We start from the raw sequence: 17,212 nt of genomic DNA on the forward strand, positions 1-17,212 counted from the left end.
TTGAATCTGTACTATACCATGTTCGTAGAATAGTATTTTACAAAATAACCAAGGTAATTCATTTGAACAATTACTCTATTTTTCTTTAAGAAAACAGTGATCAAAATAAGAGAAGAGTGATTGTAGTTTGGAGATCAAGCTTTCTGGTTACAGCAGTGAACAATGGGTATGAATTGCACAGGGTCTTGCTTTGAATAACTTCAGCACATCTAGTCACTTCTTGGCTATTATTTTGTCACTATGGAATTTATTTAGGTTTTCAACAAGGTTTAGTACAGGACTATGGGCAGGCCATTTAATTGTTTTCAGTTTGTCAGCTTCAGTAAACTACTGTATGAATATTGATGGCTGATTGGGTGATGAGTGCAGGGAAGGAACTACATATTCATGTATGTGTTTCTGATAAACATTTGCCATGCAGCTAAATAAGAGACACATCCTTTGCTGCAGAGAACACCACCAAACCATGACACTTCTCAATGTTTTTTTTTTTTTACACTTTAGGCTGTCTTTAAACAGTTTACTAATGTTCATCGAGCCCAATAACTCCAACTTGCTTTCTTTACTAAAGTGAATGTTTTTGCTGATGAGAGGTTGTCGCAGCAGACGTATTTTAGTCCAAATTCTCTAAAATATGGAGACAACGTATGAGATATGGATTCTTACCTTGTTTGGTGCTAAATTGGTGATCAATTCCAGGTGCTGAACTAATTGCTCATGGGGAATCTTCATATTATCACGCCTTTGCATTCATCTGTCTTTCATGGATGACTAGTTTTTTAGGGAACTTGAATGAGTTAGTGAAGATAAGAAGAAAAGAAAACAGACTTGGAACGACTAACATCTCTTCTTATGGCTGAAACGGTCTCCATCTAGACAACCTTCATTCTGAGAGTTCAAGTCACTTTAAAATGTAAGTGTATCTTGTGAAAGGAGTGAAAACTAGAAAGTCTGACTGTGAGGTATCTAAAAGTATTCCCCAATTTAAGTCTTTTTTTTTATTCTGCGGTTCATAATATATGTAATTTAACGGTTTTACTCTAGTTAGCTTTAGGACTAAGCAGTGACATTGAAATGTAGGAAGTTGTAAATGATGTATTTTTGATCTAGACTTTATATGCAAGTTACCAGGTTTTTGTATTAAGACTTGGTCAGATTTTTTGCCTGCCACTGAAGGTTTCTGGTAGTATTCTCAAATATAGGGTCCCATTGCTTATTCTATTAATTCTAAACATTTAAACTGGTAATTCACCCCAATATAACAATTCTGCTATCATTTTGAACACAGAGCTATAGCGAAGAATGTTGGAAAAAAGCTGACGTTAAGATACAAATTTTTTTTTTTTTTACTATGGATGTGCATGGCAGCTTATGTTCCTGATATTCTTTTTAAGATATTTAGAATTTTAAAAACTGAATGTGAATGTTTATTTTTGGGACAACCATCCCTTTAAAGGCTTAAATCTTTTTTAGACCAAGTACAATCATACATTAAACCACTTATTACAATTTTAAAATGGATAATTATTTAAATAGTCGTTTGTTATTAGTTGTAAACAAATTTGATCAAATTGTTGGTTTTCTGAATTCTGAAAACTTAGCACTTGCCTTCACTGACCAATTTAAGATTGTTTTGCATCCTGTTCTTGGAAAGTCTTTATTAAAGTGGAAGTGATCCCAAACATTTGAATGATTATAATAGGTTGTTTGTTTACCGATTAGGTTGAAGGCACCAGACTGACCTTGAACAGTATAACCAGCAGCTATCTTGTCATGCAGGTGAGCAGATGTCATCCTATAAAATGTACATCTATTATGATTGTAAAATAGTAGTCCAGCTATCTTTACATACAATAAAGCATAGATTGTCTCAAACCAAACATAACTCATTAATACGCCCAAGTATAACTTTTTACATGTGCATTTGCACCTTTTCCCTCCAGATAAATCTACTACAAAGTTTAGCAAAAAAGTATATATATTATATAATATATAAAATCAATTACAAAAGATTATCCATGGGGTAATAAGGTGCACTTTAGCTTGTGACTCTCTTTTTTTTGCCCACTCTACAGATTTTTTAAGTCACAAGAAAGCCTAATAATATCCACATTAATATGAATGGCTAATATCTGCCATTTAAAAATTAGTGCCACACTTAAAGTAGTTTTAGCAGAACTTGAATTGGAAAATAATCAGCTTGCAAACAATTATAATACCTCAAGAATGGTCTTCCAGCACCTGTAGCAAAAAACTTAAACGTAGACCGACAAATTCTGCAAAATCCTTTAATAAGTCAAATGAATTCAAAATTGCACACAGTGAAAAGGGGAAACAGTCATAATATACAAAATTAAAAAAAGAAAAAAAAAATTCAGTCTAGACAACTTTAAAGCTTGCTTTAAAAATTGAGACACTACAGTCAAATTGTTCCTCATTAGTCTTAAAATGGCAGTAGAAATAATGAAACAGGGAAAGAAACCAAAGCATCCACAGCTATCAGACAAAAAAAGCAGTGCTTTAAAAAAAAAATAAAGCTGTTACATTTACAAAACAGCACATGACCTCCATATGTATTCAATTATACACATTTCTGTACATGTCTTAAATTTTTAAATGCTAAAAAATGCATTCACATTGTTTTGCAAACAACTCAGCTCAAGTTTTCCTGATAGTTTATTCGTCATCATCATCCTCGTCCTCCTCATCCTCTTCTTCCTCATCCTCCTCATCTTCATCCTCATCATCGTCATCATCAGCTTCTGCCTTCTTTCCTGCTGGCCGGCCAGGTCCACCCTTCTTGGCACCATCTGGTTTTACACCTTTGGCGCGATATGCAGCAACATCCTGGTACACAAATACTAGTTAGCACAAGTAGTTGTCATCAGAAATACTTGCACCGGGCCAACTTTTACCTTTTCATATTTCTCCTTCAGCTTCATGGCCTTCTGCTCATATGGAGACTTCTCTTTTGGTGAAAGCTTGGACCACATTTCCCCAAGCTTCTTTGCAATGTCACCAATAGAGATGCCCGGGTTGTCGCCCTTCACCTTTGGACGATGATCAGAGCAGAAGACAAAGAAAGCAGATCTAGAAGAGAGAGAGAAAATTAAAATAAAAAAACTAAGAAAAATAGTCACACAAGACTTCAGAAGCACATTTGCACGCTACTCACGGTGGCCTCTTTGGTGCATTTGGATCCTTCTTCTTTTTCCCTCCCTTTGCACCTTTCGGAGGCACATAGTTTTTCATCTCTCGGTCATAGCGAACCTTATCAGTCTTAGCCATTTCCTCAAACTTGCCCTTCTCCTTGGAGGACATGGTCTGGAAAAAAAAAAAACATGAGACCATGATTAGTTTCTGCCAGGCGCAGTGTGTGGCTCTTTATCCTCCCGCCCTACATTCGCCTCAGTCACTTGAGTAACAGATGCATCGTGTAATTCCGCCCCACCCCCTCCCTAACAACCACCACCCCCCGGAAAAACATTGCAGTCCTTCTGTTCAACTCACCCTCCATCTTTCAGAGCACTTCTTGGAGAACTCTGAAAAGTTCACAGAGGTCCCTGGGTTTTTCTTCTTGTGTTCCTCCCGGCAGGTTTGCACGAAGAAGGCGTAAGAGGACGTTTTCCCTCTGGGCTTATTTGGATCTTTACCCATGACTGTAAACGGTAAAAGTGACAAAACGGACAAAAATGTTTAAAAGAACATAAATAAAAAGCAAAGTCACAAGGCCTTGCTGTGGTAAAGCTTTGTGCATTCGTAGAGAAGCCGTGAAATAATCGCTCAGTAAACGCCAACGTTAATCCGATCAAGTTCCTGCTTCGTTTCCACCAGATCACTCAACTAGAACAATAAGCATCCCTCCATTTTGTTTTCCCGCCTAAACTACGACAAACACACTTCATAAGGTCTGCCAAGAAACAGACACGTCTAATTTTAGTCGTTATAAAGGAAGTGAATAAACCGCGTTAGTAAAAAGCATTACTTCAGCTAACTTTTGGACGCTTCGGTTTCAGTGAAGTGAGCGCAGCGCTCCATTACGACCTCAAACTCGCAGCCAGTCATGGCTGCTTACGCGCTTAACTTTACAAGATCACTAAGCTGGCAAAATCCTTTAAAAGCTACGCATTCACAGAACCCACAAAAGAGACGACAAAAATGTTAAGCAAATACGTTTTCTAGATTTTGAATGAAATGTTGGTTAAAATGAGTAATTTTAGTATAAAACTCAATTTGCACTAAAAACACAGCAAAACACAACACATTTAAAGTTATTTTACTGAAGCATAACACCTAAAATATCACACAAGAACAATTTGACAAATAAAAAACACATCGCATACAGAGAGAGACACTTACCTATATTCAGCTTCAACTGCTCGACAAAACGTACGTAGTCTTGTTGTAAACTGTTTTGTCGCTGCGCGCACAAACTTGATTAAATGCCCATAGACTCCACCTTCACAGCTCTCATCTGATTGGTTGGGACAGGTTCAAATTTGAATCAGCAAAGCTGTAGGCGCCGCTTCAAACTCCCATTGGCCGCCTCTTACCGCAGTCAAGTTTCTTCGTGAAAATTAGGTCCAGATGACGACGGCAGTGATCTCGTCACCTATTGGTTGAGCTGGGGATTTAAAATAATGAGCGGTAAGTCTTTGAAAGGGGCATCAGTTTCACTGTCGTATTGATATAATGTAGAAAAACACACGAATTCGTTGCAAACTCACAACGAAATAGTTTGTCGGATGAACACCGTGCCTAACATAATCACGTTCGAAGGTTTCGTGTTTAAAATTTAAACGGCGTACAAAACCTCGCGCCATATGGACAAAAAGGCTGTTGAGGGTGCAGAGAAGGCGCGCTTTTGCTCTGTTCATCTCACTCCCCTTCATACGGTATGGGTGTATGTACGAACCAAGCCATAGCCACATTATATTTTACGATTTTGGTTTTTGTATGGTTTGAGCTACATTTAAAAGTTTATATCTCCCCTGTAAATTACAGATTAAAAACTGATTTTATAAACATCCCGCCCCATTTTACTACCAGTGTCTCCCCCCACCCCTTCTTCTTTTTACTCTGTGTTTACAACATTGCAAGTTCTGCAACCGTGTCAAACATACGCTTGGTGAGGTTTCATTCAAAAACATATGATCACGTGATCACGTTGACCTCTTGTGAGGGGATAGGGCATTTTTGTTTTCGGTCATAATATGCCTTAAACATAATATTACATTATTATTGCACAAAGGTTCTTTATAGAGTTTACTCTATTAAATAGTTATTCACACTATAAAAGTGCTGTTTAAATGTTTACTTATGGCATCACTGCACAAAAAATATCTGCCACTATTACTTTTAAGAGTGCACTGTTTTAGTACAATAAACAGCATTCTTTAAAGTATTGTTCTCTTCAGCTTTCATCATTGTAATTTACAAAAATATAATACTAAAAAATTGAGGCTTTCTCTAATCTGCAATCTTACTCTTGGCAGTTCAAGCCAGTTCTGTGAAATGTGTGGCCACTAAAAGACTCTTGCTGGAAAACACTCGCAGCTTCTGACTGAAAGGCCAGTGGGGGGATGGACAGCTGCTGACATGTATGTGAATAACTAGGGCAGTAGGTGGAAATCCTTTGAAGAAAGGAAACTTTTAATTTAAAATTAATGTAAATACATACATACATACATACATACATGCATGAATTATTAAGCCCAATGAATTATCAGCCCCCCTGTTTATTTTTTTCTCTAATTTCTGTTTAATGAAGAGATTTTTTTCCAACACATTTCTAAACATAATAGTTTTCATAACTCATTTCTAATAACTGATTTGTTTTATCTTTGCCATGATGACAGTAAATGATATTTTACTAGATATTTTTCAACACACTTCCATACAGCTTAAAGGGACATTTAAAAGCTTACCTAGGTTAGCTAGACAGGTTAGGGTAATTAGGCAAGTTATTGTATAACCATGATTTGTTCTGTAGACTATCAAAAAAGAAATATAGCTTAAAGGGGCTAATAATGTTGACTTTTAAAATGGTGTTTAAAAAATTGAAAACTGCTTTAATTCAAGCTGAAAAAAAGACTTTTCCAGGAGAAAAAAAATTACAAACATAAATATACATTTAGAAGGGGGATTAATAATTATGATTTCAACTTTATGTATGCATGTATATAAATAATCATATATATATATATATATATATATATATATATATATATATATATATATATATATATATATATATATATATATATATATATATATATATATATATATATATATATAATATTAAAACTATTATGTTTAGAAATGTGTTAGAAAAAAAAAGTTTGTGTCATTTACAGTTTAGTGTCTTTCTACAAAGTTACATAATTTAGACCGAATTGTGATGGATAACAAATTGAGGGCATTAGCATAACGCTGTTACATTTAAGCCATTAAACAACTCACATTTTCTTGAATTACATCTCCTTACATTTTGCTACTGGGTGTGAATAGATGTGAATAGGTATAGCACAATAGAAGTGTAAAAAGCCATTCTGGAGAATTAGCCTAATGGCCCTCAAAGTACACAAAAGGTAGGACCGTGAAAGTAGAAGTGGACAGTATACACTGATGTGGGGGAAAGTACATTATTTACTTAGAAAATTTCATACATAACTACAGAAACAGCAACAAGCCACACAGAGTTAACTGACAAAATAAGAAGTCAAGCGTATTTTCAAATAATCTTTATTTACAATAAAAAAAACTGTAGAGAAGAATTAGTTGCAATCAATCTGACTATTGACAGTTGAACAAACAAGAAAAAAGGAGCATATGTAAATATGTAGATGATTTTACCTTTGTATCAAATATAGATTGCACAACATCTAATGCTAAAGGTTTGATGTCAGATTTACCTTTACTATGTGCTAATTTTACTTTGAATATGGGTCTTCCTTTCTACTTAAATGTTTTTTAGATTTTGTTTTTTCTTTTTTGAAGTGGCCTTACATTCATATTTCTAGATGAAGCACATCCTGTTCAGCTGTACTGCTCCTGTAATGTAATGCTATGAGCTCCGAGATCTGGCAAGAGCAGACATGTTGAAACAAACCAAAATGATACTCTTTTTGAAAATGTGAACTGTGCTGTAATTAATTTTGAATGAATGTATAGCAAGCTATTTAGCAAGCAAGTTAATTAGGTTAACTAGGCAGATTATGGTAATTAGGCAAGTTCATTTATAACGATGGTTTGTTCTGTAGACAAACAAGAAGAAATATATCTTAAAGGGGCTAATAACTGTCCTTAAAATGATGTTTAAATTATGTTATCAGACATACTGTGAAAATGTCCTTGCTCTGGTAATCATCATTTGGGAAATATAAAAAAATTAAAGAATAAAAAAAAAATAAAGGGGGCTAATACTTCTGACTTCAGTTGTATATGTTAATAGTTTAGATGGAAAAATCTCTAAATTCTGTTTGATGTTTTCTTCTAAAATTAGGATTTTTCTCCAACTATTTTGTGTAGGCTCGGTAATTTTACCTTTATAGTGAGAAACAAGTTATTTTCACAGCCTTTAAATTTAGATAACTGAACATAAACAACTGAGGCTGAGAAAAATGCTCAAATGAAAAATAAGAGCGTTACACATGGCATTACATAATTATCACAAATTATTTTAATCAAACAGTTTAAGGTGAATAAAAAAAAAAAATTGTAACAACAATAATTGTGAAACCTGATACTATGATTTGCTGGTTGAGTGTGTATCTCTGTAATGGATGTAATAACTTCTAAACCTTTGTTGAAAGCTGTAAAAACAGTGTCATGTTTAATTATCCCCATCATTCCTCATTTTAAACCTAAATGTAAAATGTACTATTCCAGCTTACATGTTTGCAATTCCTAAATGGGTTAAAAAATACAGAGATTGTTCTTTAGACGACATTTAACCTTAAATAAAATAAAAATAAAAACAAAAAAAGATACATCTTATTGATATACAGTATGAACATAATGTGATTTTCAATCACATTTAACATCTTTGAAGCTATAGCCTTACTCCTTTTGGGGTGTAACTTCAAGAAATGTAGACTAACATGAATACAGAAAATCGTAGAATAGTAAAAAGTACACAAAACCTTGACTTTATTCATTTTATTTAGTTCAGGTTAGAGTCTTTTTGCATTTGATAAATGCAATTTAACAATGCTGCCCTTGGATTTTACATTTCAAATACCGCCCCCTACCGGAGCCTTTGTTGCTAAAAGAGCACGTTGTGCCATTGTCTAAAAGAGATCTTCCGCCCAAAGATTTCTGCAAGACACTTAAATCACAATTACCTTTTGTCTTAGTTTCCTAAGATTAATCTTTACAACGATACGCTCAAAAAAAAAAAATAAATAAATAAATATATATATATATATATATATATATATATATATATATATATATATATATATATATATATATATGGTCAATTCCATGAAAATGTCAACCTTATCATGAAAAAATAAACTTTTGACCAAAATAACAAAACCTATTTAAATTTGCTCATTAAGGTCTATATTTTATTGTAATGATGTGCTCTTGTTGAATTTTTAAGGAAATTGGTTTGTTTATCCATGAAATATGAGGATTGTGCCAATGGTAAATTTCATTATAATCCAACCACATTTCGTGCTTTAGAATAAGGGATTAAAGACTCACCTTTTCCATGCTTTATGTTAACAGTAATCATTCTGCAGAAGGATTGGAGTCTGTAGTATAAATAATTACCCTTACTTTTTCATAACATTACTGCCCTTTTGATTTATGAGCTACATATTTAAGACATCACGCAGCTTCGCTCACGTGTCACGTCCGTAACGATTTAATGAAAAAGTTTATATTGTGGAATAAATATAATAACAAATAAAATGAAACTTTGTATACAAAGCCAAAATATGTCCATACTAATAATGATCGCCAACTCATCTCAGGTCTTTGCTTTAAACAACTACAATTTTGTGTTACGGACGTGACCATTTTTGAACTCCTTATTAATATAAGCCAATGAATAGCGCATATTTGTTCATTATGATGCTGCATTACAATTACTGACTTACAGTACATAACATCCATATGTTATATCAAGAACTGAACATTTCAGTTAGCTATAAACCATTTTAGTAACATTTCAAAAATAAATGTTTAATAAAGAGAACAACATTTTACATGCCATAATCTTGGCGCATAATCTTGGTGTTTTGGCGATGCAGCACCTTGTGTTGAAGCACTTCTTGTTTCTTTTGTAGATAGGGTAACTGACCGTCAAATAATAGATCAAATAGTTAAGATACAATTTATGCCAAACTAGGAATGCTGATTTCGATTCATTTTGCCAATCAACAACCGCTCGTTAAGCGATATTAACCGTTAACAGATTAATATCAAAATATTATTTAATAAAAAAAATTTGACGTGCCTATTTTGTCTGACACATTAAATGTTGCATTTTAAAATACTGATTTAGGTTAATTTAACATGCAAACAGCATACAGAAGGAGCATCTTCACGCACCTGCAGTGTTTTTTAGCAGCACAGAATAACTGAATAAACTAACAAAAATAATAAAATAAATCCTGCTCTAAACCTTTTTACTTAAATGACAAATTAAGATTACAAAACGAAAACATGACTGAATGCTTTTTAAGAATCGGCATAGACTGTCCAATCGTGTTTTTTTTTCTTCCGTCAATTAAAAAATATTAGGCTAGCTCAAATAGATTGCTTTACGGAAAAAATGCATTCAATTAATGCTCCGCTGTTATAATATTACAAAGCCTGTCAACATTTTTAATAGAAGTCATTTTAAAGATTATGTCTTAATTATGATTTATTAGCCTATTTCCTCTGTCTTACTTGCGGTTCATGTGCGCGCGCGCGCTGAGTATAAGGAAAGATAATGACAATGAACCATAAGGCTTTGAACCTATACTTTTTGTTAAATATAGGCTAAGGATATAACAATTTTGTTATTTACATGTGATACTGTATTAATTTGCATACATGTTTTATAAGCTGTTGAGTTTATGACGCGGCTCCAGGCTGCACAGACGACCAGCATCAGCGCTGGTTCGTCAACTCCTGTGTCAACTCCTGTGTCAAACTGTGGCCAGAATATCCTTCTTTCATTTTGCTTCTTTGGCAAAATACATCTGTAAGCACGTGTTTGCACGTGTTACTGTTCTGCGAGTTAACAAATATGTGTTGCTCATAGAGGCCGATCACAACGAACGCGCTTTTTCATTCCAGAGACGTGAGGCGCTCCGCAATGCATTTTATATTGACAAGAAAAAAAGGAGCGCGGTGCTCTTTTGTATGTCACTATTGGTAACAACTGAATCAGCTGGTCTATTTTGCGCTAATGTTGCTGTCAATTTTGTCATAATTTAATTTTTAAAATAATGTTATAAAATTCAAGATTTGTAAAGTCATACAACTTTGGATGACTTAAAAGAGCGACCACAAGTCTCTACTCCGTTATTAAAAAGTTCGCCGTATCTTGACAACACACTTTGTCACCTCAAAGGAAACCCCGCCTCTGCTTTCATTTGATTGAAGAATGAAAGACGCTTTTCCCATTGCTCAAAATGCGCACGCCATGGGTCAGGCTGCAGGCACTTGCACAGGCCACAGCGGAGTTTTCATTTCATGCAGAGCATAAATATGTTTTTTATTTTATTAATTAAATAACCATTTATAAAGATAAATTATCATAGCGATACAATTAATTTTCCAAGCCCTTTATCCAAAATCTAAGCACTTTCAAAGCTGGAAAATAGGCTATAGCCTACATTAAAATGAAAACATTTTCAAAGATTTTAAGCACCCGGCAAATGTGCTTGAGTGCTTATTAAAATTATTTTACAGGCGGCAAAATAAGAATAAAATCTTGATATTGATCTAAGCTTTAACTACATTATAGGAGTATTTAATTTGTTAGTAAATCGATAGCACCTGCAGCATAATGTCATTCAATATTTTACACAATCGGTTATAAACTATAGCCTAACAATATAAAAATTATAGTCATCCATCGTACATGCCTGCAATTAATGGCTATTTTTCACAAAACCTTTCATAATAAAGTTTTCTCTCTCATCCTGGTCCTCTGTTTAAATTTTTTCAACCTGTCCTGAAGTGACTGCCGACGAGAAAAAGAAAGCAAGCGCGAGTGGACAAATTAAGCTATTTATTTAATCGACTAACACATTAACTAGAATAAACTAAAATAAACTTTGTCAAATATAATACTGCCATAACTGTGACACAACTAGATTTTGAATATTCGCCACGTAGACACGGTCTTGCGCACTAACAGTCGGGCAATGATTCAATTCAAGTTTGTCTGGAAAGGAGCCCGATAAACATATATTATAGCTGATTATGTTTATTATCAATTCTATATTATTCAGAGAATAAAAGCACCATGTTAGCATGCACCACTGTTTCCGAATTGAGTTTTGAACATTCGAACGTGCGTTAACCTTTAACAACACACATGCCATAATACGAATTAAATATAACAAGGTGATATCTATTTAAGTTTGATAAATTGTGCAACCTTACCATTCAGATGTCTCAGAGGTTAAAGTTTATTGGTTTACACACCCAACAGATATCCACAAATAGGTCTTTTGTCAAGTTTTGAAAGCATTTATCTGATTTTCATAATGTGTCAACTGTCAATTTCAGAGCAGTCACGTCCGTAACGAAGACAAGTCACGTCCGTAACGATAGTTTTTCCTCATTAATGCAAAAATGAAAAAGTAAATAAAATTAATTATATATGTCCCATGCAGAGCCAACCCTTATCCTTTTGACTGTTATAAATATTTTTGGCTTCTGCATTTTTATTCACAGAATTTTAACCAAGTATGTCAACTCACAAAACTCATGTCTTTTTTTTGTCACGTCCGTAACGCATTCATTTTGCCGTCATTTTAAATATAAAACACCTGCATAGACTGATATTTTTTTGATGCCTAAACTCCATGGTTAAGGGGTAATAAAAATATAAACAGATATTTCAATATTCTGTTGACATATACATTCTCCGAGTATATACGTTTCATTTTTTTTCTGCAAATGTCACGTCCATAACGCTGGAATCAGCCATATATATATATATATATATATATATATATATATATATATATATATATATATATATATATATATATATATATATATATCAGAATAGGCCTAACACTATTTATTTACAGTTAGGTTAATGTTATGGTGAGCAAAATCACTACAGACTCTTTAGTTAAGAATAAGAAATAAGAGGGAAATCCAACGAGAAAAAAACAAGCTCTGCTGGTCATGTGCATACATTTACAGATCGTTCAAAATAGCCACAAAGACGCCTCTGTTCAGTGACCGCCGCTGACCGGTTTCGGGGTGCCTATAACTCGATTTGGCGCCCTCTTGTGAAATTACCAAAGCCTACAATGATCTGCGCTCCTGAACATGAATTACTCAAGGCTTACCTTGCTTTGTAATCTACGGATAATGCGTGCTGGATGCTGATTGTTAATCTGATAGTTGCATTTTTTAAGCAAAACTCATGATTAGGTCTTTTCAACAATAGTACCTTCTGTACATCACCACCAGTTGTTCCAACGAATGAGGCTGCACTTTTGCGGGCATGTCATGTAATTTCCAAGCCCAGTAAAAAATAATAATTTCGCACTTGTTGGACCTCCAAAACTGTTCTTTAAATCAGCATATCGTTAGTAATGTTCAACTTAATTTGTTTGTTTAAATTCAACTATTTCAAGTTGTTGGTAACCACTTTCCTTAAAAAATGATTTTTTTTTTTCATTTTCAACCCCCAAAATAAAGGGTATTCAATTGCACAGATGGTTTCTTTAACATACAGTAAATAGGTCCATGGGTAATGTATGGTACTTAATTATTTGGTAGAAAGACAATATATTAGGGTTGCAGTCCATTGTATTAATTTGCAATGCCAGTATTTATTTTCCTGTAAAATAAGAAAAAAAATCAATTAAATAATTTAAAACCCGTAATGGTTGCCGCATACTAAACAAGTTTGACATTTCTTGACTTATTCTGTTGTTTATCTCTCTTGGTGTTTCCATAGTTTCACAGAGATCTTTCATTTGTTTAGTAATCAATCAATCAATCAATCAATCAATCAATCAATCATGAATAAACCGAATACAATGAGTGGGTGAGAAAAAGAAGAAGAGTTTTTTTTAATGTTTGTACTCCACATGCTAGGGCAACACTATTTAACTAAACAATAATAAAACAATAATAAACAAAATCGAACTAAAAGTACTCAGGGGTGGGTTGCAGCTGGGAGGGCATCTGCTCTGTATAAGTTAGCAGTTCATTTCGCTGTGGAGACCCCTGACGAGACTAAGCCAAAAGAAAATAAATAAAAGTTTGCAAAATAAGGGTATACTAGATGTTGTAATTTAACTGTGCATTTAAAAAGTGTAGATTTTAAAGACTGCATCTTTATTGTCCAACTCAAAGTCTCTCTGTCTATCTTCCTATTTCGTCTGAAATAGGTTTAATGGCTTGTCAGTCCTGTAAAGGCCGATTTTTATTCCAAATAAGTCGTGAATAGCCTACAGCTTTTGACCTGAAAATTAAAGTTACGATTTCTTAAAATTGTATATAGCTTATTTTGTTCAGTAGTGTAAATTAGTGCAGGCGCACGATCGAATACTGTCTGTCTGTCTGTCTGTCTCAGTGATGTGCCATGGAGTAGGCGGCCCACACGGAATCTGCGCGCGCAGATTTATGCAGATTTTTAGCCCATTGTTGATTCTGTTTATTCACTTGTGTAAATTTATATTTATTTTTTATTAATTTCAGTAATATTATTGACTTATATGAAAATATTTAAATAATTTATTTACAATACAGTTTGAAAAGTAATGTTTTCTGTCTTCAAGTAGATATATTATATAGAAGACTTGATTTGTTTACCAAATTAAGTGGATCTAATTGGATTTGCATAGTAAACACTAAATTCATTTTCAAGTTAAAAAAAAGCTACTTTTAGCCCATATGTTATTGTTTTAGTTATGATACTCTCAAAATCATTCCGCATAAATCTACAGATTTTTAACAAAATTCTGCGCCGAAATAGCAAAAATAAATTAATAAATAAATAAATAAATAAATAAATAAATAAAAATATGACCGCAGATTCTGTCTTGAGGTCACATAATCAAATTTGAATATAAATGTGACTCTTGTTTGTGTGTGTGCTTTTGCCATGCAGTCTTCATAATTTCATAATTTGCATGCTTTTTATATGTGGTAAATCGGTTATATAGTTTTTGTCATGTATAATTTTTGAGAAAATGAACAAACAGAATGAGTTTGCTTAAAACGGACAAGTGGTTTGCAAACTGAGTGGATGAAACAGCATGGCTTTAAGTGCGACTTTTGCTAAGAAAATCAATTAAATATAAACCTTACAAGAGAGAATCTGTTCTACAAGTTATATAGAATACATATTATATTTTGTTTAAATTATAGCTTAAATACATAAATTTTATTAATTCATTATTATTTTTAAACAAATTTGTACTTTAAATATTCAAGGTTAATCAATGTTTCTGCACGAATTTAAGACCAAGTAAAAAAAAGAATTACATCAAAATACTTCACTATGTTCTTTAAAATGTATTTTATAGCCATTATTTGTCATTATTTGTTGATTAAATGTACAACAACATATCCTAGAACATGTAAATAGCATCTACTTAAATCTTGAATCAAAGATATATGTTTGAGTTATTAAATAAAATAATTACACCAACAACAGACTTAAATGCCTGTTGTCCGAGTAACTGGTCAAAATGAAGTGATTTTCTCAAAAAGTTCTGCCAATGGCACTATAAAAATCAACATTTCAAAAGGACAACTATTTCATTATTAGCCCCATGTCCGTCCTTGGTTAAGAATAAACTAATAATAATAATATATTATCTAAAATAATAGATAAAATAAATATTCATTAAGCCTATATAGAAAATTATAGACATACGACACCTAAAACACTTTAATAATCAGTATTCAAAATATATTAGATTTTTTACAAAGTTTTTTTATCTATAACACACAGAGACCACAAGATGGCGCAATCACCGTAGTCATCACTGTTTCTGAACGATCTGACTCTTCAACTGTAGATAATATACTTTACAATATTTAATATTAATTTCGCTTATTATTGAATCCAACATGATCTGTACTTATACTAAATCTTTAGGTTCTGTAGATATAAACAGATGTATTGGTTTTACTACATTTTTAAGGAAAGTGGTTACCAACAACTTGAAATAGTTGAATTTAAACAAACAAATTAAGTTAAACATTACTAAATTTATATGTTTGTTTAAATTCAGCCCATATAAACTTATTTGCAACCACTTACCAATATTTTGTAAATCCTTTATTTTTTTAATGGTAAAACATTGTAGCGAATAAAAGCAATGTGTGTGCATGTGTAAATAAAACTATTTATTTATTTGTTTATTTATTAATTTATTTATTTATTTATTTATTTATTTATTTATTTATTTATTTATTTATTTATTTATTTATTTATTTATTTAATCATTCTTTCATTTTTCTGTAAATGCTGACATGTTTACTTTACACTATTTCCACTCTTTTTACAAAACGTTCAATATGATAGGCTATAGTTGTATGGGCAAATAATAAGACAGTTTTGTTCACTGTGAAATGCATGGAGGATAATTGTAGTCTTCATTTTCAACCCCCAAAATAAAGGGTATTCAATTGCACAGATGGTTTCTTTAACATACAGTAGGTTCTATTCCACAAAAGGTTCATTGTAGCGGACAGAAGTAATTTGTTTTGCAAACAGTTCAAAAAACAAAATGTGAAGCACCAAAAAAATCTGTTTTTCTTCTGTGGTGTCACTTGAAAAAATACTCTATTTGTAAATATAAACAAAATATTTTGAAACTTTTATAAGAACGATATATATATATATATATATATATATATATATATATATATATATATATATATATATATATATATATATATATATATCAACAGCAAAATCTTGATACTTAGCAACGAGCATAGTTTTCAGTGCAGCCTTCATTGATCGATGTTGTGAAAAGATTGACGATGCTGTTCACCGCAATAGTGATTGTGAACAGTGACAGTCTTAATAGTTCTTTGACAACTCTAATCAAACAAACTTGGAGTTTTAATCTCGCAGAGATCAGTGTCATAACAGCAGTCATTTAAAGCTTCCATTGAATCACTGAAACAGGCTTCTGGTCATGTTTGTGCAATAATTTATGTTTATTTCGTCATAAATTAAATAATGAAATAAATCATAATAACAATAATTCGGTTTATTAAGGATAATAAGTCGTTTTATCGAATGGATGGCAGTATTTTTCTTCCTTACAAACATCGAAACCCAAAGCAGATCGTAAAATCGATTGCAAAATTTGAAGTGCATTATTAGCAGACCCATGGTGCAGCCGCAAAATACACCAAAATTCTAGCATGGTGACTTATGGATACTTTGTCTTGCTTATTTTGGTTGTATTTTTAATTGTATTGATTATGTCACTGAATTTTATAATATATAATATTCATTAATTCATTCATTCATTCATTTTTTCGGCTTAGTCAGTTTATTAATCCGGGGTCGCCACAGCGGAATGAACCGCCAACTTATCCAACACGTTTTAACGCAGCGGATGCACTTCCAGCCGCAACCCATCTCTGGGAAACATCTACAGGACAATTTAACCGACCCAATTCACATGTACCGCATGTGAATTGTGGGATAAACCGGAGCACTCGGAAGAAACCCATGCGAACGCAGAGAGAACAGGCAAACTCCACACAGAAACGCCAACTGACACAGACAAAATAAAATGTATAATAATAATAATAATAATAATAATAATAATAATAATAGTGATAATGATAATAATAGTGGTAATAAAAGCACACCTCATTGAACCAAAAAAAATTAAATAAAAATAATACTAAAAAAAATAAAAATAAATAAAACGCTTTTTTTCTTCTATCAATTACAGATTTCCATGGCTCCAGTAAACTTGAATGCTTGCACCTCGACCTAAACAGAAAAAATAAACATCGCAGATGCAATAGA

The 17,212-nt window shown here is 32.7% G+C and overlaps 2 protein-coding genes across 14 annotated transcripts in view; one reads left to right on the forward strand and one right to left on the reverse strand.

The window, feature by feature from the left end:
- Nucleotides 1-572: 572 nt before the first annotated feature.
- Nucleotides 573-17,212, forward strand: part of cep44 (centrosomal protein 44) — a 217,257-nt gene continuing 200,617 nt past the window's right edge. For 5 of the 13 annotated variants that reach the window (XM_087236363.1, XM_087236367.1, XM_087236371.1 and 2 more), the window contains exons 1-2: nucleotides 4,615-4,647; nucleotides 17,136-17,212. The exon at nucleotides 17,136-17,212 is cut by the window's right edge. The gene's annotated coding sequence lies outside the window, so the exon portion shown is untranslated. Of the gene's footprint in view, nucleotides 914-1,722; nucleotides 1,780-4,614; nucleotides 4,648-5,495; nucleotides 5,601-17,135 lie in introns of those variants that run through there. The other 8 variants (XM_087236358.1, XM_087236370.1, XM_087236359.1 and 5 more) reach the window with 4 other exon arrangements.
- Nucleotides 2,275-4,416, reverse strand: hmgb2a (high mobility group box 2a). Its single transcript, NM_001037424.2, is given in 5 exon segments — nucleotides 2,275-2,847; nucleotides 2,916-3,090; nucleotides 3,176-3,324; nucleotides 3,511-3,659; nucleotides 4,360-4,416. Coding segments are annotated over 4 exon segments (642 nt in total). The 5' UTR covers nucleotides 3,658-3,659; nucleotides 4,360-4,416; the 3' UTR covers nucleotides 2,275-2,676.

This window comes from Danio rerio, chromosome 1 (genome assembly GCF_052040795.2).
Source record: "Danio rerio strain M-AB ecotype USA chromosome 1, GRCz13ab, whole genome shotgun sequence".
NCBI lineage: Eukaryota > Metazoa > Chordata > Actinopteri > Cypriniformes > Danionidae > Danio > Danio rerio.